This window comes from Bos indicus x Bos taurus, chromosome 11 (genome assembly GCF_003369695.1).
Source record: "Bos indicus x Bos taurus breed Angus x Brahman F1 hybrid chromosome 11, Bos_hybrid_MaternalHap_v2.0, whole genome shotgun sequence".
Taxonomy (NCBI): domain Eukaryota; kingdom Metazoa; phylum Chordata; class Mammalia; order Artiodactyla; family Bovidae; genus Bos; species Bos indicus x Bos taurus.
In genome coordinates this window covers 1,308,594-1,332,028 of record NC_040086.1, presented here as the reverse complement: position 1 = coordinate 1,332,028, position 23,435 = coordinate 1,308,594, and the positions used below count along the sequence as shown (strand labels likewise).

The following is a 23,435-nucleotide window of genomic DNA, read 5'->3' as shown; positions in this document are numbered from 1 at the left end:
CTTACTCGTGTCTGACTCTTTGCGATCTCATGGACTGTAGCCCGCCAGGCTCTTCTGTCCGTGAGATTTCCCAGCAAGCATACTGGAGTGGGTTGCCATTTCCTTCTCCAGGGTATCTTCCCGACCCAGGGATCGAACCACATCTCTTACATCACCTCTGTTGCAGGCAGATTCTTTACCACTAGTGCCACCTGGGAAGCATGGTAAGCTTTCAGTAAAGACTCTCCTTGTCTTTCTTTTTCCTGGCTGTGATTACAGTGAAGCACCCCAGCTGTCTCTGCTCTTCCCTAAATCCCATCCTGATGCGTTTGATCTGTGTGGGAGCTGCATGGGTGGGGCTCTTCAGGGGGCAGCCTTGGACTCTGGAGGCAAGTATTTTCTCAGCAAATCTGACTCTATAGCATCAGGGACTGGAGAGACAAGCCAGGGGCCAGCATAGGCTGCATGGTCCCCACTCTTCAGCAGAGCTGAAGCCCAGCTGCTGACCTTGACCCTGCACAGCAAAATTCTTCACGGGGAACTTCTACAGTATCCCTTGACCCTTGAGCGTTACCTGTACCTGGATGTCCATGGCCTGCAACTGTGCCCTCCAGCACTGGGAGATACCCACCCTGGGATCCCTGGGCCAGTGGTCAAGATCAGACTCCGCTGCAGGATTTTAGGCACCCTGCCCCCCACCCGCCACTCCCATCAGGGCCTCTCCCTGGAAGCCTTCTCATCTCTGACCCTGGCTGCTGCACTTCTTCTCAGCGTGTTCCTGAATTCCACGCGAGAGCAAAATTGGCCGAAGCAGCCTAAAGAAATATGCAGACAAGTCTGGAGCAGGATAAAGTCTCAGGAGATATCTCTGACCCACCATGATGATAAGGTTATCAGCAAACACGCGTTGACTGTTCCTTTCATGTTAGACATGGAGCTGCTGTTTGTTGTTCAGAGATACAATCCAGCCAGGCAATGACAGAATCGCTATAAGATTGCACAAGAGGACACTGAAACAATTACCGGTGTTTGTAAGTTAAAGGAAAAAAAAGCCATGTGATGCTGAGCTTGCTGGTTATTCTGTAGGCTCTGTCCCAAGATTGGATCCTCAGGAGACTTACCATCGCCTCGTTTATCTGGCAGGCACTGTTTCTTGGAACACAGCCGAGGCCTGAAATAGACAAAACAGAACTCTGAGACTCCCAGAGAGATGGCACAAAGTCCCTGTGCTGAAGCACATGCCCTCACTCCACTCCTGGAGGAGCCTGGCCAGCCTCTGCTGGGAGCCTGCTCCTGGTGGCTGACTCCTGCATGTGATTCCTGGTTTCCTGCCGTGTCACACACCAGTGAGGATATTTGGTCTCCAGAGGCAGGCAGTTAAGAGGGCTAGTGGCCAAACAAGAGCCAGAAGAGGTAGAAAAACTAGACTCAAAAATTCAAGAGCTCTGGGACTTCCCTGGCTGTCCAGTGGTTAAGATTCCATGCTCCCACTACAGCAGGCTCAGGTTCGATCCCTGGTCGGGGAACTAAGATCCTGTATGCTATGTAGCACGCCCCCCACCAAAATAAAAAAAAAGATTCAAGAGCTTAGTGGGCCAGTGCCCAGCCACAAGAAGGATCAAAGCTCTTCTAGGAGGCCAAGTGGGCTGCAGACAAGGTAGGCTGTGGGAGACAGGCAGGGAAGCTGTTGCCAGAAGGACAGTCATGTGCGGTCCTCCCTCCCGCCCGGATGCTGCAGATCTACTGTTTCCCGGAATACAATAGATGATGTTTGTTTAAAAGCTCAGCTTAAAGCAATCCCCTGGACATGTATCTCTCAAAACAGATAAGTAGGTCAGCCTGACTTGGATCTAATATGGCAGAGATGATTTTGCTCCCCCATCTAATTTCGTAAGAAGAAACAGAGCCACAGAAAGTCTTGTCTAGTGCCTGGGCACGAGGAGCTAGCGATGCTTGTGGTGGATTCTGAGTCTGAAGGTCAAGGGTCCAGTTGGCTAGGAATGCATATATGGGTGGGGTAGGGGCAAGTTGAGCTGTAACATGAAGTAACTGGGTAGCAAAATGGAAAAGGTTCAGCCCATACTAACAAAGGATCCAAGACTGTATCTGGCAAACCTCCTAAGAAGGGACTGGCTGGGGCCCAAGTGTTGACCCCAGTAGAAGAGCCTTCTTAATGGTTGCCATGACAGCTTTATCAGCCAGAACCTTTGCTCAGCCCCAGCCTAATTTTTCTAGGGAACCAATGAGTCGTTGATTTCATGGATCAAAGACCCCTTTCTCTGGACAGATTGAGAGCCTTCAAGAAGAATCCCAGATGAAAACCTAGGTTTCTGCTTATTTCTGCTATCACTTTCTGATTGTAGGGATTTAGAAAGACAGCACAATAAAAAAAGCTTTATGATGATTAGTTATTTCTCAACTTTGAAAGAACCTTGTTCCAAGATTAGAGGAATTGTTTCTTATTGTTTAAAAGAGGTTTCTATTTCTGCCTCTCTGACATTCTTTGAGTCCATGCTAGGTAAAATGCTGGGACCTATGTAGATGTGGCTATCTTTAATCCTCCAACAGTCCTATGAGTGGGAGTAATTGTCTACACAGTTTCCCATGGATGAAGGAAATAAGACTGGAGGTGGTTGCTATTTCTCTCAGGCAGTTGCTCAGCTGTGTCCAGCTCTTTGTAACCCCTTTGGCCATGGGGTTCCCCAGGCAAGAATACTGGAGTGGGTTGCCATGTCCTCGTCCAGGGGATCTTCCCCACCCAGGGCCTGAACCTGCATCTCCTGTGTCTCTTGCGTTGCAGGCAGGTTCTTTACCACTGAGCTACCTGGGAAGCCCTGAAAGGTGGGTGCAGGGCTCTAATTCAGGTCTTCCCATCTTAGTTTTTTGCCCTTAATTCTAGACCTTGCTTTTTTCCCAGGGGAGGGGGATGACAACTTTGTTTCTGGCCCCTGGGTCCTATGTTGATCAATGTTCTACACTTGGCCCTCATTTAACATAATCCGCAATTTGTAAACAAGTCTGTGTGTTGTGTTGTTAACCTCTGGTCACTGGAAAAAAAAAATCTCCTAGTGAGAAGATTCACATGTCATATTTGTGAGTGTCTTATGTTAGTAGGCCTTATCTTGTCAAGAAAATGAGTTGGGAGAGTAGCAGGCAGTAAAACTGACCCTCATCACTGATACAGAAAAGAGAGATTATTAAAATGACCCTAGGACAATCCACTTTATTGGCAGTGTTCCTTTGAAGGTCTCAGTCCAAACTTCTTAAGGGTGTAAAGAAGGCAATTATACATTTTATATGCGATGGAGAATATCCAGACATATGAGAGGATAATAGATAGAGTTGGAATCCATCCTGGGACGATTTGCCAAATTTGAATCTACCATATTCTCATTTTACGCTCCCTTGAGATGGTTCACAGCTCTCCAGAAGGATTCAGTCCATCACATCAAGGAAATAAGAAAAGGAAAAGAAGCTTTTCAAGACTGACTTCTAAATTTGTTAAGAATTAGTTAAGATTCTTTGGATGCAAATAAGAGAGACGCATTACAAATTTGCTCAAGCAAGAAGGGAGACTATATCTTAAGAGAGAGAGAGAGGTGTTCTGGAAGTCACATCTCGTGAGGTCCGGGAGGTCTCGTGAGCACCAGGAACTGGGAAGGAGCCGAGAGTACAGGCAGCCCTGCCCTTGGTTTCTCCTCCTCTGGGCATAGTCTTAGCCTTTGCCTCCTGGGGTCTGCCCATTCTTCTTGCTCCACTGCGTATGTGGCTGCCCTTTGGCTGTGGAATTTATAGCATCTCCTTTCCAGCTACTGTCCAAGATGGGGTCTTGTAGATCTCAGTTGGAGTTGGTGTCCTTCCCAACCCAGACATTTTTGGCTAAGGAATGGAGTCACATTGGGTGAACATGCCTGCTGATGTCCCAGTTGTATAGGTGGTCAGACAGTAGCTGAGTAGATATCTGTTGTGATATATGTGATAGGTTTTAAATACTTTCGCAATAATCCTTTCAGCCTGATGTATAGAAATGGAGTTGAATTTTGTGTATTGATCTTATATCCAGCAACCTTGTTAAATTGTCAGGACAATTCTAAAAACCTGTTTATAGTTCTTTTGTGTTTCCCTATGATCCTAATCATATTCCCTATGAAACATGAATAGCTTGTTTCTTCTTTTTCAGTTATTTACATTTATGCCTTTGTCATATCATTGAAGTGGCCAGGACTTCCCATGCAGTGGTTAAAGAAGTGGTTGACAATGGGCACTTATATTTCATTCTTGGCTTTAATGGGGACGTGCTTACTTTTTCACTGTTAAGGATTTTATTTGGTGTGGATGTTCTGGTGTTGGTGTTTGGTGTGGATATTTATCTTGTTAAGGCAGGTATGTTTTACCCTTAGTTTAGGTAGGGGCTTTTGTGTGTTTGTGTGTGTGCTAGTTTTTTTGTTTGATTTTAAAATTATGAGTGGATCTAAATCTTATGGAATTATTTATATTCCTTTATTTTACTGAGATAATCACACATTTTCCTGCTTTAATCTGTCTTTGTGGTGAATTTACATTAATGTATTTTCTAATGTTTAACATATCTTGGCTTTGGGAATGAATGCAGCTTAGTCACGATTGTGTGTGTCTTTAATTCACTGTTGGTTCTGTCTGCCAGTGCTTGTTTAGGATTTTTTCATCTGTGATCATGAGATTGTCTTGTGTCGTTCTTTCCTAGTGCTGCCCTTGGCTAATTTGGGTATCATAATGATAATAACCCCATTAAATGAACTGGGGAGGGAGAATTTCCTCTTTCTCTACTCTTTTAAAGAGTTTGCATAAAATGGAATGATCTGTTCCTTGCATACTTCGTACAAATACCTGGAAAGTCATATAGGTCTCATAGTTCTTTTCTTAGACATTTAAAATGATTAATTCTCTTTCTTGGAGTAGTTGTAGCCATTCAGGTTTTCTGTTTCTTCTTGAGTCTGTTTTGGTAATTTATATTTGCTTATTAATTTGTCCATTTCTTCTTTTTAAAGTTTATTGGTATAAAGTTCATAAGTCCCTCTTATCTTTTATCCCTGTTGTATCTGTAATTATGCTGCCTTTGCCACCCTAATATTGTTTGTTTTCCTTTATCTCTTAATCTGTTTTCTTTTTCCTTCAAATAATAAAGTTTTGGTTCTGTTGATCTCCGGATTGTATCTGAGATGTCCATGTCATTGATTTTTATCTTTATTGTTTATTTCCTTCTACTCCCCTTGGGTTTGTTTTATTTCTGCTCTTCTTTTCACTCTCATGCATTGGAGAAGGAAATGGCAACCCACTCCAGTGTTCTTGCCTGGAGAATCCCAGGGATGGGGGAGCTTGGTGGGCTACTGTCTCTGGGGTCACACAGAGTTGGACACAATGAAGCGACTTAGCAGCAGCAGCTTCTTTTGTTACATTAACTTGCATGTTATCTCATTAATTTTTGCCTTCTCTCCAATTCTATTATAAACATTTAAGTTTTAATGTCCATAATGATTTATTTGGCCCATGAATTGGCTGAGTGGGTTTTTTTTTTTAATTTCCTAATGTCTAACATTTAAAGATACTAATAGCTAAACTTTGTTGAATTCTTACTATGTGCCAGCCACCAATCTTCACATTTTACATATATTAACTTATGTTATCCTCCCAACATCTTCACAAAGTAGGACCATTATGACTCCAATATGACGTGTGTGAAAAATGAGAATACATAGAGAGTTTAAGCAATTTGTCCAAGATCACAGAGCTCCTGAGTTGGCAGAACCAAGATTTAAACTGAGACAGTTTGGCTACAAAGTATAACCACTGTACATATTGTCTTCCTTTTAGTGACTCTTTGATTCTCATTTTGTTGTCATTATAATAATTATTATTATGTTGCTTTCCCCCTTAATTCCATTGTAGTCAGAGAAAATGGCCAGTGTGATACAGATTATTTTTTTAATTTATTTTTTTATTGAAGGATAATTAATTGCTTTATAGAATTTTGTTGTTTTCTATCAAACCTCAGCGTGAATCAGCCATAGGTATACAAATTTAGTATGAGCTACTTTGTGACCTATAGTATGGCCAGTTTCCATGTGATCTTCAAAGGAAGATGCATTCCTTAATGAGCTAGAGGGTTTTTAATGTGACCAATCAATCAAGCTGATTAGTGGCATTATCCCAGTTTTCCCTGTTCTTACTGAGGTTTTGATCTGTCTGATCTGTCAGTGACCGTGTGGGCTAAACTCTTCCACGGTTGGTGGTGGGTTTGTTGACGTCTCCTTGTATTCGTACCAATTTTGGCCTCATTCTTTTGAAGTTGTGAAATTGTGCTCTTAGATGTTTACAGATTTAGAATTGTCCTATTTTCCTAGTGAATTTAATCTTCAGTTTTTTGCAGTGACTCTCTTTAGCTTTACTAATGCCTTAAAGTGTATTTTGCCCAGTTTTAATTTGAGGGTAACGGCTTCTGTTTGGTTGGTCTTTATGTGTAACATGCTTTTACTCAGCCTTTCTGTCTTAGTGTGTTGCATTTATTTTTTTTTTTTAGATTTTATTTTATTATTATTTTTTTTATTTTTTAACTTTACAATATTGTATTGGTTTTACAACACTTATCTGGCTTTTAGATTTTGTTTACTCTGACAACCTCATTTTTATCTGTTTAGTCTAAATGACTGTTGTCATTGCTGGTGTATCCGAGTTAATTTCTTCTGTCTTACTCTTTGCTTTCTATTTTGCTGTGTCTTAACTCTGTTTGTTGGGGTTTCTTACTTCCTTTCAGATTTATTGTTATCCCCCAACCCCCATCCCAACCTTTCCATTCTTCTCTCTTCCAGTTTCCATTCTACGATGTTCTTTTTTTTGGACCGTACCATCCCTGGTCAGGAAAACAGGGACTGAACCCGTCCCCTTGCCCTGGAAGCGTGGAGTCGTAACCACTGGACTGCCGGGGAAGGCCCTGTTGTATTCATTCTGTGTTCACTGTAGCAGCTGGAGTATGTACTTTAACATACAAAGTCTAAAATTAACCATTATTTTCCCATTCTCCCCAAAATATGAGAGCTTCAGTTGTTTTCACGAATCAGTTCCCATGTTCTATAGCGTCCTTGTCCATTACTTTACTAGTGTGTTTTTTTAATCCCAGGCATTAGCTATCATATTTATTATTATACGGAATCAGGATTTCTCTAGAACTACCACTTTTTTTTTTTTAAACCAATTTCTTTGCTCACAATTCATTCTTGGTTTTTTTTTTTGGTCATTTTCCTTGTTCATGGAGTACTTTCTTCAGAATAGTGTGGGTCTTTGACAGTAAACCTAATTTTCTTTGTCTAAGTGTGTCTCTATTTCAATCTCAGCCTTGAAAGGTTAAGCACTGTTCAGGATAGAATTCATGGGTGACAGTTCTTTTCTCTCAGCATTTGAAGTTTTTACTGTTATTCTGGATTCTCTTGTTGCTGAGCAATCAGTTGTGTGTCTAATTATAATTTTTCACGGCTGTCTCTTTTTTTCTCTTTGCTTCTTTAAAGATTTTTATTTTATTTTGTGATGATCTATGGTTTCACTGTAATGTATCTAAGTATGAATTTGCTACCTTATTTCCCTTATTTGGGGTCATGTGTGTTTGCTGAATATGTAGATTTGTGTCTCTTGACAGTTTTGGACAATTTTAGGCCACTGTGCTTTTTTGAATATTTGTTTTTGTTTGTTTACTTCTTTACTGGGCTGTGCCAGGTCTTGGTTGTGGCATGTGGGATCTAGCTTCCCGACCAGGGATGGAACCTGGGCCCCCTGCGCTGGGAGCACAGAGTCTCAGCCACCGGACCACCAGGGAAGTCCCAGGCCGTTGTCGTTTTCAATATCGTCTCTGTGTTCTTATATCACCCTCTTGGTGTAGCAGCTAATGCCTACTCCCTCTGTCGTTTTCAATATCGTCTCTGTGTTCTTATATCACCCTCTTGGTGTAGCAGCTAATGCCTACTCCCTCTGTCATTTTCAATATCGTCTCTGTGTTCTTATATCATCCTTCTTGGTGCAGCAGCTAATGCCACTCCCTCTGTCGTTTTCAATGTCGTCTCTGTGTTCTTATATCATCCTTCTTGGTGTAGCAGCTAATGCCTACTCCCTCTGTCGTTTTCAATATCGTCTCTGTGTTCTTATATCACCCTCTTGGTGTAGTAGCTAATGCCTACTCCCTCTGAAGTTTTGCTCTGTTTATTGTTATCTATCTCTTCTGATTGTCCTTGTCTTGCTCTTACATTTTGTGATGCTAGACTTTTGGAGCTTTATCTCCGTAAGTTCTTTCCAGGCAGAAGGGATCTGCATTAATCTCTGCCAGACGACTGGAGACCACAACCCGCTTGAACTGGTTGGTAGCTTTGTCTCTGTCTTTGTAGTTTTGAGGGCCTCATAGAGGGTACGGATTCTGGCCCTAGAGTCCTGTGAATGCAGGCCAGGGTCAGAATTCTAAGCAGAGATGTTTCTCTCTCCACCCACAGCCAGAGCTGGGACTAGCAAATTTCCTCCTTATCTTCTTGAGTGAGGAGTGATGTTTTCTCACTTAATCCCTGGTGGACATTGTTTTCCCAGAGGACTGTGTTTATACAGGTGTCTTTATTTTATTTTTTGACTTTAATTTTCTTTTAAAAATTTTTATTTTTTCTTAATTGGAGGATAATTGCTTTACAATATTGTGTTGGTTTCTGCCTTACATGTACATGAATCAGTGATAGGCACACATATGTCCCCTCCCTCTTGAGCCTCCCTCCCCCTTCCCACCCCAGCCCTCTAGGTTGTCACAGAACACCAGGTTGGAGTTCCCTGTGTCACAGCAAATTCCCACTGGCTGTCTGTTTTACATGTGGTGGTGTGCATGTTTCAATGCTGCTCTCCCCATTCGTCCCCCTCTCCTTCCCCCACTGTGTCCACAGTCTGCTCTCCATGTCTGCATCTCCACCGCTGCCCTGCAGATAGATTCATCAGTGCCATCCTTCTAGATTTCACATATGTGCATTAACGTACGACATTTCTTTTCCTCTCTCTGACTTACTTCACTCTGTATAATAGGTTCTACGTTTATACACCTTATTAGAACTGACTCAAATGCATTCCTTTTTGTGACTGAGTAATGTTCCATTCTGTATATGTACCACAACTTCTTTATTCATTCATCTGTGGATGGACATCTATGTTGCTTCCATATCCTAGCTATTATACAGATTTCTTTATATATAACTTCTCACTTGGTCTCATCACCTGCTACCCATTTAGGTTTCATGCTTTCTTATTGAGTTCAGCTTTTGAGTATTTCTCTTTATCAGTTTGATATGCATCAAAGTGATTTTTAAAAAATATTTTATCAAGCATATTTTCAGTGGTTCTACTGGTGATTTAATTTTTAGTTAAAGACTGTCTCATCTGCCGTATTGCCAGGGACAGATGTCCCAAGCAAATTTGGTTCTCCTTCTGAGTCATGCCTGCGTGCTTATTGAACTGTGTTGGGCCAGTCGCCGTTGACTCCCTGAGACTCTGTCCAGAGGATCCTTCTGAGTCCCCACCTGCCTGAGCTCCCAGCAGCCTTTGCCCTGGCCCACCCCTCTCTGCTGAACACAGCATTCTTCCAAGCTGTCAGGACACCATGCTCTCAACTTCCTTTCTGCTTCTTTGTTTTCTTAGTCTGCTCTGCTGGTTTTCTTCTCCCTGACCTCAGAATGTTAGCATTTTCCATAACATGAGCCTGAGTCCTCTCTTCTCTGTGAGGTTAGTGTGTGCGTGCTAAGTCACTTCAGCGGGGTCCAGCTCTTTGCAGCCCTGTGGACTGCAACCCGCCAGGCTCCTCTGTTCATGGGATTCTCCAGGCAAGAATACTGGAGTGGATTGCAATTTCCTCCTCCAGGGCATCTTCCCAACTCAGGGATCAAACCGGTATCTCTTTCATCTCCTGCATTGGCAGAAGGGTCCTTTACCACTAGCCCACCTGGGAAGCCCCTGTGTAGTTAGACTCTTGATAATTCTGTTCCTTCCATTGGTTTTAAAGAGTTATGTAATGAGGACGCTATGCCTCCATCCCAGACATCTATTTACATCTGCAGAGTCTTGTATCTAACCTTCATTTTGACCAGGCCCCTTGGGTGTCTCACTGATTCTCACAGCTAACATTTATAGATATGAACATTTGATCTTTTCCTGTAAACATACTCCCTGCAGGACGCTCAGCTTGGTAAACACCACACTGTACACCTCCCATTCATGTGACCTGGGCTTTCTCTTTCTCACAAACACACACACGCAGCTCATCCAAGCCCATCTCCCTCTAACTCCAGGCCACCCAGGTCTCCCATCTTGACCAACTAGTCCAACCCTTTCTCTCTTGCCTCCTGTGGGCTGTGATCACTTGGCAGACAGAGCCATCTTTTAAAAATCACAAGTCATCTTATCCCAAAGAATACAATTATCTTATGATTTTACATTGCACCTAACTTAACATGTTCAGTTAAACGAATGTCCAAGATGCCTCCTGAGGTGCTGCGTCACTTGACACCTGTCTCCAACCTTATCTCTGGGGCACTCTCCTCCCCGCACACCACCTCCAGTCCAGCCTTCTTTCCAGTCCTGAACATTCCGTGCTCATTCCTGGCCACAGGGTGTTTTCACATGCTCTTCTTTCACCTGGAGTAAGCTGTCTCCATTTCTGGCTTGGCTGACCTCTTTATGGCTCCAAGTTAAACAAGCCCTGAAAATTTTCTCTGGCATCTTGGTTAGAAGAGGTCTTTCCTGTTTATTCTTTCTTCGTGGAATGCAGATCTTTTTCTTTCTGGCGCTTACCTCAGAGGATTTTTTTTTTTTAATTATTGGAGTATAATTGCATCACTGACTCAATGGACCTGAGTTTGAGCAAACTCCAGGAGATGGTGAAGGACAAAGAAGCCTGACGTGCTGCAGTCCATGGGGTTGCAAAGAGTTGGGCATGACAGAATGACTGAACAACAGCAATGATTGCTTTACAGTGTGGTGTTAGTTTCTGCTGTACAGTGAAGTGGACCCGCTGGATGCGTGCATCCCCCGCACCCCACCCCTCCAGGCCACCCCCGAGCGCCACTCGGAGCCCCCTGTGCTGTGCAGCAGTTTCCCACCAGCTGTGTTACACCTGGTCGTGTGTATATGTCAGTGCTGGTCTCCCAGTTCGTCCCACCCTGTCGCCCACACATCTGTTCCCTTCATCTGCATTTCTGTTCCTGTCCTGCAAGTAGGTTCGTATGTGCCGTTTTTCTAGATTCCACATGTATGTGTTAATATATGCTCTGTGTTTTTCTGACTTCCTTCGCTGTGTATGACAGACTCTAGGTCCAGCCACATCTCTACAGATGAGCCAGGTTTGCTCCTTTTTATGGCTGAGTAGCAGTCCACTGTGTGTATGTCTAATACCACACCTTCTCTAGCCATTTATCCCACCACAGATTGTTTAGTCACCTGTTTTCTTTGCCTGCTTGGCCGGTGCCTGTCTTCTGAGGACAGGACTGTGTCTGCCGTCTGCAGTGTGTGGCACAGCACCTGCAGTGCAAACCCTGAGCGAACGTTCAGTGATGGGACCCACAGGTGAATTCCCTCGCAGTTCATAGGCCCTGAGAGTTCAGGGTCGTTCCAGAGTGCACGGGGCAGGGCAGGATGACTTGTCACTGCCTGCGTCAGAGCATCCACTGTCTGCTGGGCTGTCCGGACATGCCGCCCTGATCACAGCTGTCACAGGAAAGGCGACAGTGACACACACACACCCGTCACCCACACACGTGGGTTCTGTTCCATGCCAGGTGGCACAGATGTGTGGTTATTGTTCAGTCACCCAGTCATGCCTGACTCTTTGCAACCCCATGGACTGCGACACACCAGGCTTCCCTGTCCTTCACTGTCTCCTGGACTTTGCTCAAGCCCATGTCTGTTGAATCAATGATGCCATCCTACCATCTCATCCTCTGTCGCCCCCTTCTCCTCTTGCCCTCACTCTTTCCCAGCATCAGGGTCTTTTCTAAGAGATATGTTGGTGTAAAATTGACACAAGAAGTCCCTCCTGGATGGTCTCTCTACTTTCCACTGACCCTCCTTTAGCCAAAAAGATAAGACTGATTTTATCTTCTTCTTCTAAAAATGAACAAAATGTACCCTCCATGGGTTTAAAGGGTTGGGTGGGGGGAAGAAAGCCTGTTTCTAATTTTGTTCTGATATACTTATTCAACGTAATCATATACTAAAAAAAAAAAAAAAAATCAGAGATGTGAAAAGCAGCAGGAACATATTAAACTTTTCAGTGTACAAAGTTGAAACCATAAAATATGTTTTGTGGGGCCCTCACTGAAATGGGACACAACCTTAATGACTTTCACAATTACTTGCTCGGAGGCCGATGTAACCCAGAAGGCAAGGCTACAGTAACGCGTCTACCCAGCCTGCTCTTTCCTCCCAGATCCTGGCCCCTGTGTCCCCTGAGGATGCTGTTGGCTTGGGGAGCACGTAGTTTAGAGTTCCTTCTGTCTAGTCCACATTTCTCTCTTTATTCACAGTGAAGTAAGCTAATGGAAAATATTATTCACTTTTTGGGGGCATTCAACCTCTTTCTCCCCTCATTCCCCCTTGTTTTTCTCATCTCCCCGGTCCCCAACCTGAAATGTATAAGCCAAGGCCCCTGCTTAGAAGAGTCCAAGGTGGAAGAGAAGAAAAATGATGGAAGCAACCATTTCATTTTATAATGAAAACCCAAGGTGCTAGGGAGTGCCTTGAGAGGATGGCGGAGAGAAGAATTTCCTGAGACTCCAGGGGATCTGTTCCCATCGGAGCAACAGTTCATGTCGATTTCCCCCTGGTGGAGAACAAGCAGGATTCGAGAGAATGCTGCACACACACGGGCAGATGCACACGTCCTGCGCACACAGACACTGCTCAGGCTGCTGTAACAAAGCTTAAGCAACAGAAATGTACTGTCCCACAATTCTGGAGGCTGAATGTCCTGATCCAGGTGTCGGCAGCGTTGGTTTCTCCCAAGGCCTCTCTCTTGGCCTGTGGTGATGGTTTCATTGCTCAGTCGTGTCCGACTTTTTGCGACCCCATGGACTGTGGCCCACCAGGCTCCTCTGTCCATGGGATTTCCCGAGCGAGAACACTGAAGTGGGTTGCCATTCCTTTCTCTAGGGATCTTCCCAACCCAAGGATTGAACCCAGATCTCCTGCACTGCAGGCGGATTCCTTACCAGCTGAGCCACCCGGGGAGCCCTGTATGTGACCATCTTCTCCTCCGTTTGTCCTCACATGCTCTTCCCTCTGAGTGTCTGTGTCCCAGGGTCTCTACTTTTTTTCTCTTTCTTTATTTCTTAAATTATGAAAGTATGATGATGCATTTACAGGAGACTTGGAAAATACAGAGCATGTAGTTCCATTATACATTGCAATTATTTTTTAAGTAGATAAATTACAATTTTTTCATTGGAATTTCAAAATCAAACTCTCAAAAATTAATAGAATGAATATACAGAAAAGCAGAAGAATGTAGTAGACCTGAAAAGCACCATGAACCAATTCAACAGAATTAAGATTTATACAGTTTTCACACAATAGCGGGATTGTTGTTGTTCAGTTGTTAAGTCATGTCCAGCTCTTTGCGGCCCCATGGACTGCAGCACACCAGGCTTCCCTGTCCTTTACCATCTCCTGGAGCTTGCTTAAACTCATGTCCATTGAGTCGGTGATGCCATCCAACCATCTCACCCTCTGCCACCCCTTCTCCTGTTGCCTTCAGTATTTCTCAGGATCAGGGTCTTTTCCAATGAGCTGACTCTTCACATCAGGTGGCCAGAGTATTGAAACTTCAGCTTCAGCATCAGTTGATACAAATTCCTAACGTCTCTTCTGATAAGGACACCTGTTATCATGGGTTAGGACCCATCCCAATTACTTCATTTAACCTTGATTACCTTTTCACAGGTCTTATCACCAAATACAGTCACATTAGAGGTCCTGAGGGTTAGGATGTCAATGTAGGAACTCCCGGGGACACAGACACACACACACACCCACACTCAGGCACATGCTCTCTATAATGTTGTGATAGGGCCTCTCCAGAGTGAAGTTTTAGATTTGACTTGAGATGCACTGGAGGCTGAAGTTTCAGGCTTGTGGTGGAGAGATGCCCAATGTGACAGGCAGGGTGGGAACTCAGTCTGTTCCCCAGCCAGGCTTCAACCACGGATGCATCGGGAGCCTAGAACTGTGGGTCATGTGCGGTCCTCTGGCCGAGTGGGCCTCTTTGGTTCCCCAGTTAAGGCTGAGACCATTTTGAGGCTTAGAAAAATGAAATAGAATCCCAGCAGGGCATGAGGGAGCCCTGTGGCTGAAAGATGAGGGGAAATGTCTCAGGCAGGGGTAGGAGTGCAGAGCAGGCAGTACAGCCCGGGTCACTTTGCTAGAATACTTCGTATTCTCTAGGAAGCACCAAGGAGGAAGCCAGGCCCCTCCATCCTGGGCCCCAGGGAGGCGCTCCTCCTCCGGGCAGAAGCGGGGCTCATGGGTATTGGCTCTGGGGAGGATGGGCTGTGGGAGGGGACAGTGTGAGGTGTCATGACGCCCCGGGAAGTCCCTGCTCTGCCCCTCTCAGGCTATTCTAAGGAGACTAGATCATAGCTCCGCCCTGGTGGTTTCAGGAGCTTGGTGGTGATGAGCTGGCCATGGTGCCACCTCACATGTGGTTAGCCTTTGGGTTTTCTCTCCACTGCTTCATTTCAGTTGTCCACCAGCTCTTTGAGGGCTGTGAGCCCTGTCACCTTGGCTCAGCGAGGACCCTGGAGAGTCTTAAATGATCTGAGTCATAGTCACACAGTTTTACTCAATTTTCAAATGAAGAGAGGCATTTAAAGCTGAGTTTCAGCATCAATTTCAAATCAATTATCTGAGTCTCAAATCAGTTATAATGTGTGAGAAGAACTAACACAGGAACATGAGGCATCTTTATGTTATGGAATTCCAGTGCCCGTTCTGTGAGAGTCGGTGGGATTCTGTGCCGGTTTGCTGCCTTTCAAGTGGACCATTGGTCTGGTCATTGGAAAGCCCCGATTGGCCTGGTTTCCAGGGCAGAGTGTGAACAGTTCAAAAGTGTCAGAACTATAGAGCTCCTGTTCCTCCCTCCCCTGCTGGAAGAGACCAGAGCTCAATGCTCAAGGGAAAAGTACTTTGTTTCTTCAAAATTATTGTTTTAAGCCTTTAGCAGGTGTGCTTCTTATGTATAATGGCCTCTTCCCAGGTCCCGAGGTGGTATACACTATGTTCGTCTTTTCGGCACCAGAACTTGATAGGTTATTCAGGAATATAGCCCTCCAGGCCCACTCCCTTCATCTGTAAAATAGAGTAACGCCCACCTCACAGGGCTGTCGAGAGGAAGAAAAGGATTACGTGACATCATAAATGAAGTTGGGTCAGGCACCCAGCGAGGTATCTGGCTGGTGGCGAGTACTTCACAAATGGTAGAACGATGGTGGTGAAAGTTGACTCAGCTACTCCCTGGCCAGGGACAGTCTCCGGCCTGATCACACTCAGTCGGAACCCGATCTCCTGTGGTTTGCCTGAGGGGTAGGAGTGGGGTTTCCCTTGTACCTATGATGGGATGGGGAGGCCCAGCTTCTCCAGACTGGAAATGCTACTGATTTATTTATGCATAAATACCACCGTGGTGCTAGCAGTAAAGAACCCGCTTGCCATTGCAGGAGACTTAAGAGACATGGGTTCAATCCCTGAGTCGGGAAGATCCCCTGGAGGAGGGCATGACACCCCACTCCAGTATTCTTGCCTGGAGAATCCCAAGGACAGAGGAGCCTGGTGGGCTATAGTCCATAGGATAGCACAGAGTCGGACACGACTGAAGTGACTTAGCGCGCGCGCACACACAATCATTTTACCTTTATGAAAGTAGTCAGAGTTAAAGAGGCCCTTGCTTCTGTAAACTAAGATTGTGCAGAAGGCCTGCTCGGACTGCACTGAAGCTGAGGGGAACCAGCAGAGGGAGGGAAGCATCAAAGGATGGCTCTTGGGGCAGGAAGCAGGATGCTTCGCGTGGGCATCAGGAACCCAGAGTGCCCCCTTCTTGCCCACTTTTGTCATTCAAGTGACCATTTTCATAAATGAAGTGGCTCCCCCAGGAAAAAGCGTCCCAAGTGGTTCAGTGGTAAAGAACCTGCCTACCAATGAAAGAGATGCAGGAGACGCAGGTTCGATCTCTGGGTCGGAAGTAGGAAATGGCAACCCGCTCCAGAAAATTGCCTGGGAAATCCCATGGGTGAAGGAGCCTGGCGGGCTACAGTCCATGGGGTTGCAAAGAGTTGGATATGACTGAGCACACACACACCCCAAAGATAACGGGTACCATGAGTTTGGAATACACAGCTGCCCCAGGGAGTGCCCTCTGTAACTCTCCCTGGCCCACGTAGCTTGAAGATTCCAACAGAGGCTGAAGCTGGTCATTCCCTAGCAGAGCCAAGGTGCACATACTCCCAGGACAGGCGGCGAGACAGCTGCCTCTGGTGTAACTTACGTGGCTGGACTGATCTGGAAGCAGATTTTGAGAGAGGGAAGGATCTTGAGAGCTAAGGGGGAGAACAATGAGCGGGAAGGAGGGCATAGGGGCGTTGAGAAGGTGACGGGCCCAAGGCCAAACACGGGCAGCTCTGTCCCCTCCGCTTCTGGCCTGGGGCTGGTCCACTTTCTCATGGGCAGCTGGTTCTCCCAGGGTGTGTGCAGAAACACTTCAGAACTTTGGAAAGGAGCAGCAGGCTTCTGCCCTTTAAACAAGGATTTCAGGAAGTGAGAAAAGAAAAAAAGAAGAAGAAACGGGCTGGAAACAGTATATATTCAGGATACAGAGTATTTAAGGACATTAAGGGACAGAATGGCAATTTAGGATTTTTACGACATCTCCCAAGAATCATAGGTAGCTTTGCTAATTCTTTTCTGCTTTATTATTTTTTTAATTTCTTGGAATGCAGTTGCTGTGCAATGTTGTGTTAGTTTCTGCAGTACAGCAAAGAGAATCAGCTATGTGTGTACATATGTCCCCTCTTTTTTGGATTCCCTTCCCATTTAGGTCACCACAGAGCACTGAGTAGTTCTCTGAACCGTATAGCAGGTTCCCATTGGTCACCTATTTTATACGTTGTACCAGTAGTTGGGTTGGGTCGGGGGAGGCATCGTTCACCTGCATTTTGTGGGATATAATCATGAATTTGTTGTTTAGTTGCTAAGTCGTATCTGACTCTTGCAACTCCATGGACTGTAGCCTGCCAGGCTCCTCTGTCCATGGGATTTCCTGGAGAAGAGTACTGGAGTGGGTTGCCATTTCCTTCTCCAGGGGATCTTCTTGACCCAGGGATTGAACCCGAGTCTCCTGTACTGGCAGGTGGATTCTTTACCACTGAGACACCAGGGAAGCCCACCTTGATTTGGAATAGAAAAGCTAGCATAATTTGTTGAAATATTTTGGAAAAATGTGACATGACTGTTTTTAGATGTTTTTGCTGCTAATGAAGACCACATCACAAATAATATTTATGGACCAAAAGCTAATGGGATGGGTCAAAATTCTTAGAATAGTTATTCTGGATAGGAGAAATAAAGATATTTTCTTTTTTTTTATATAATTGTCTGTATGTTTTTAATTTGAAAGAAAATGTTAGTCCTTTATAGTGATGGGACTGCAAATGTAAAAATTGTCTTTTTTTCCTCTTTTTTGCAATAGGGTTACATGATGGAAAATCAAATCTCAGGCTTAAAATGTGACACAGATGTGTTTGTCACTTTTGAAGGTGACAATGTCGTCATGCTGCAGGTAAGACTTGGGAAATGTTTATTCTTATTAAACAGTGAAAATTTCAAGATCAAGCGTTATCCAGAAATCTGAAGCTCTTCCTATGTCGTATCTTCATCTGAAGTCTTTGATTGGCAGGTGGTTTCCCATTAGGCACTCGATTTTTGCAGTAGTTGAATGGGGAAAGGGATTAAGTAATTTATTTCCTAGCTGATTTTTGATGTTGAAAGGTATCTTTTTTGGCTTAAGAATGTTACATCTTGTGAGTGTAGAGTCATATATCTTCTACCTGGGAGGCTATTCCCAAAGACTTTGTAAGTGCCCAGAAGGCAACCACACTTCCCAAGTGACTCAGTGGTAAAGAATCTGCTGGCCAATGCCGAAGCCTCAGGAAACGTGAGTTCAATCCCTGGGTCAGGAAGATTCCACTGGAGAAGGAAATGGCAACCCACTCCAGTATTCTTGCCAAGATAATCCCATGGACAGAGAAGCCTGGGGGGCTACCATCCATGGGGCTGCAAAGAGTCTGACATGACTGATCACGTGTGCACCCAGAAGATAAACAGGCAAAAGATAGGAAGAGCCAGTGTACAAAAGGAGGGCAATTGATCAGCCACGTAAGTGATCAGAGAAACAACTTTGGGGCCTCTGCAGTACTGATCTCTTTCATATCTCCAGTTGCCTCATGTTTAAGAGTATGTTCACATCCCACTGTTGGTCAGAATAAAAGGAATTTCTTCCATGTTACTCTTGGCCGTATGTAATTCTACTTCTGGGACTTCATCTAAACTTATAATCCAAACTGCAGAAAACTTTTGGTCACAAACATTCTCATTAGTGCATTATTTATTACAGCAATAATATTGGAAACTAAATTTTCAACAATAGGAAAATGATTAGGTAAATCATGTTCTGGCCAATCAATGGGGAATTCTATAGCCTTTAAAACTGTACTTATAAAGAGTTTATTACGGAAATTTAAAATGTATGATATGCTAAGTAAAAATGATATAAGACTGTATATAGAGTGGGATTCCAGTTAGGTGTTTTTAAAGATTAAGTATAGGGACTTTGGGTTTTGCTAAGATATAATGGCCCCATTCCTCCCAGGGCTTTCCTCTTAACAGTTAAACACATTGCACAGAATGCAGTGAACAAGCATAGGGAGATTCTTTTTGAAAAATTTTTATTGGAGTGTAGTTGATTTAAGTGTTGGGATAGTTTCAGATGTACAACAAACAGAATCAGTCATACATATTTCTACTCTTTTCCTGGGTCGGGAAGATCCCCTGGAGAAGGAAATGGCAATCCACTCCAGTATTCCTGCCTGGAGAATCCCACGGACAGAGGAGTCTTGCAAGCTATAGTTTATGCGGTCACAAGAGTCAGACACAACTTAGTGACTAAATCACCACCACTCTTTTTTCCGGATTCTTTTCCCATAAAGGCCATTACAGAGTATTGAGTAGAGTTCTCTATACTCTACAGTAGGTCCTTATTAGTATCTGTTTTATACAGAGTAGTGTGTGTGTCTCAATCCCAATCTTCCAATTTGTCCCTCTCCCTCTTGCCCCTCGGTAACCATAAGTGTATTTTTTTACATCTGTAACTCTATTTCTGTTTTGTAGACAAGTTCATTTGTAGCCTACTTTTAGATTCCACGTATAAGCAGTATCATATGATGTTTGTCTTTCTGTGTCTGAGGTCCATTCATGTGCTGCAAATGGCATTATTTTGTTCTTCTTTATGGCTGAATACGGAAAAGGCAATGGCGCCCCAGTCCAGTACTCTTGCCTGGAAAATCCCATGGACAGAGGAGCCTGGTGGGCTGCAGTCCATGAGGTTACTAAGAGTCGGACACGACTGAGCTGCTTCACTTTCACTTTTCACTTTCATGCATTGGAGAAGGAAATGGCAACCCACTCCAGTGTTCTTGCCTGGAGAATCCCAGGGACAGGGGATCCTGGTGGGCTGCTGTCTCTGGGGTTGCACAGAGTCGGACACGACTGAAGCGACTTAGCAGCAGCAGCAGCATGGCTGAATAATATTTCATTGTATAAACTGGGAACAAAGAAGGCAGGCTGCTCAGTGACCTAGGGACTGGGGAAGACAATGAAACTCTGGGTTTCCTTATTGCCTCCCGTAAATCCTGGACAGAATATACATATCCTAAATCTCTAACTGGCACAAACAGAATATGCTTCAAGTAAAGCCTGTGCATCCAGACAAAGGATGCGGAAGATGGTAGCCTCACAATAGAAAACCTTACAGGCAACACTCCCTCTCCACCAGTTACACGCAACAGAAAATCCAGACCAAAACACACACACACACCAGCTTCACCAGGGCCTGGCAGGAACTGATCTTCCTCCTAACCTCCAGTCTGAGGAAGTCAGCAGAAGCAGGTAGCAGGTATAGCGATGCCCTTCCCCCCCCTGGCGGGGCTGGTGGGGCTGGCTGTGTATGCACAGCTGTTCAGTCCTATCTGACTCTTTATGACCCCATGGACTCTAACCCGCCAGGCTCCTCTGTCTATGGAATTTCCCAGGCAAGAATACTGAAGTGGGTTGCCATTTCCTTCTCCAGGGGATCTTCCTGACCCAGGCATCAAACCAGAGTCTCCTGTACTGACAGATTCTTTACCACTGAGCTGTCTGGGAAGCCTGGCAGAAGCAAAAAGAGCCCAGTTTCTCCCACTGGGGTAACGTCAGCAGGATCCCTTGGTGAGATAAGACTTCACCTGCATTTAGCAACATCGAGACCCAGTGAGGTGATGTGAGGTGGAGCTAATTACCAGTGCCCTTCAACCTCAGCTCCAGTGGCAGCAGAGTCCAGTGGAGAGTGAATACTACCCCCGCCTGACATCAACTAGACTAAACCAGGAGGTGTGAGTTAGGGTTAGTGACCACTCACGTTCTCCCCATCCCTGGTGTCAGTGGACCCAGTAAGGAGCTGAAGCTACACAAGTACCCAGCAAAAGGAAGACTAATTCGGGGCCTTCCCAGGTGGCTCAGTGGTAAGGAATCCACCTGCCAACACAGGAGACACGGATTTGACCCCTGGTCCGGGAAGATCCCACATGCCTCAGAGAACTAAGCTGTCTGGTCCACAACCACTGAGCCTGTGCTCTGGAGTCTGGGAGCTGCAACTGCTGACGCCCACAAGGCCCAGAGCCCGCGCTCCATAACAAGAGAAGCCTCCACAGTGAGAAGCCTGCACGCTGCAACGACGAGTAGCCCCTGCTCAATGCAGCTAGAGAAAGCCCATGCAGCAGCGGAGACCCAGCACAACCAAATACATAAAATTTAAAAAAGAAACCTACCTAGACGGCGTGAAGGAGGACTCGTGGGCTCTTTGATCCTCTTCTCCCTGCTCTCTCACCCCCATACCAAAGGGGCTCAGTAGACTCTGAGTCTCCAGCCTTCACTGACGTCGGGGTGGAGTGGAATGGTGTGAGCTGGGTTAGTTAATACTCCATTTCCTGTCTGCCTAGTTTCAGTAGAAGCCAAGAGGAAGTTCAGCCTCTGCCCTCACCCATCGTCAGTTAGGAAGAAGTAGTGGGAATTGGGGCTCGTTGGCAGGCTGCTTCCCCATCCCCCTTTGTCTGGTATGAGTGTGACCAGCAGGAAGCTGGAGTGTCACCCCACCTGTCCACAACAAGCCAGTGTGAGCCAGTGTACTGCTTGTGCCAGAGCAGCACTGGCAGCACTCGCTGGGAAGCTGAGCATTCACACCCCCAGACCTTGCACTGCACCTCACAATTAAACACGATCTCCTAAAGTAATATCTAACCCCCCTGGATACAGTAGAAAAATCACTCATTATAAAAACAACAACAAAAAGGACAACCACAAAATTTTCCCATTTTGAATGGGAAAATCGACAGATGATGATACCATAAAGAATCGGGTGTTGGAATTATCTGACAAAGATTTTAAAGTACCCATCAAAAGACTACTTTAGAGGTAACTGCAAATACTCTTGAAACAGATAAAAGTGGCAGAACGTTTCAGCAATGACGGAAGAAATAAAAGGAGACCCAAGTGTAACTGTAGAATTGAAAAATACAATTGAAAAAACAAATTGGTGGAATGACAGTAGAAGAGATGATCGAGAAAAAAAAAATCTGTAAAGTCAATAGAATTTACTCAGTCTGAACAAAGTGGAAGAAAACGAAAAGTCCCAGGGATCTGTTGTGCCCAGTCCAACGTCCTCATCCCTGCCACCAGGTGCTGAGACGCTGCTGTGAAGTGTGGACATGAGCGCCCCTGTGTAACACAGAGCACAAAATCAGTGCACCCCACCATGTGTAAACAAATAGCTGGTGGGGACTTGCTGTACGGCACAGGGAGCTCAGCTCAGTACTCTGTGAAGACCTCGAGGGGTGGGGTTGGAGGGGGAGGGCCACAAGGGAGGGGATACATGTATACATGTGGCTGAGTCACCTCTTTGTACAGCAGAAACTAACACGTCATAAGGCAACTGTATTCCATTAAGAAAAACAACTCAGTCCTCAACGATGACCTTCACACTGTCCCTTCTCTCAGCTCATCCTGCGGTGCTGGTTTGTAAAGCTCTATGAAGGTGCTGGATTATGACCTGGCATGGCAGGTGTTTCCAGCCTCAGAACCCAGGACTGTCCCTCAGCTTGCCACCCAGAGGTGCTGCAGGTGGCTGTGAAGTCAAGGTATTTGCTCCTTTCCCCACATCTGGCCCTCTCACCTTCCTCTATCAAAAGACCCAAACACAGCCACTTGAAATAGACAACCTATGTAGTCCTGTAATAGAAATGAAACTTAATGTTTAATAATAATAAAAAAGCTCCCCCCAAAGAAATCTTCAGGTCTAGATTTCATTGGAGAATTCTACCAAACATTTAAGGAAGAATTTTACACCATCTCTTGCAGAAAATGGAAGAGAAGAGAATGCTTCCCAACTTGGTTTTATACAGCTATTATTACTCTGATACCAAAAGTAGATTACTATCTACAAAAAAAGGGGAAGCTACATATCAAAAACTTACATGATCTTAGATACAAAAGTCCTCAGCAAAATTTTAGCAAATTAAATCTTGCAGTATATAAAAAGAATTATACACTGTGAAGAAGTGGATTTCTTCGCTGGTGTACAAGGCTGCTTCAGCATTCAAGTCAATCAATGTAAACCATCATATCAAGTGAAAAAAATTATATGATTATATTGGTTTACACAGAAAAAGCATTTGACAAAATCCAACAATAGTTTGTGATTAAAAACTCTCATCAAACTAGAATAGAGGGGAATTTCTGTCACTTGTAAGCTTTCCGGGTGGCACAGTGGGAATCTCCTACCTGTGCAGGAAACGCAAGAGACACAGGTTCAATCCCTGGATCAGGAAGACATCCGGGAGAAGGAAATGGCAACCCACTCTAGTATTCTTGCCTGGAGAATCCCCATGGGCAGAGGAGCCTGGAGGGCTACAGTCCATGGGGTTGCAAAGAGTTGGACAAGACTTAGTGACTAAACAACAGCAAATCCTTCTCTGGACTGGATTATGCTTTGAATCCACTTATCAAAGTAGAGGTAGATATTTCAGAGACCTGTAGGCAATACTTTTCATAGTATTCTTCTATTA

General features: G+C 44.8%; 1 protein-coding gene across 1 annotated transcript in view; it reads left to right on the top strand.

Moving 5' to 3' along the window:
- The window catches only part of ACOXL (acyl-CoA oxidase like), a 200,126-nt gene that overhangs the window by 64,077 nt on the left and 112,614 nt on the right, over nt 1–23,435 (top strand). Inside the window, exon 6 of the mRNA XM_027554367.1 lies at nt 17,753–17,842. Coding sequence (XP_027410168.1) covers nt 17,753–17,842 — 90 coding nt within the window. The remainder of the gene's footprint in view (nt 1–17,752; nt 17,843–23,435) is intronic.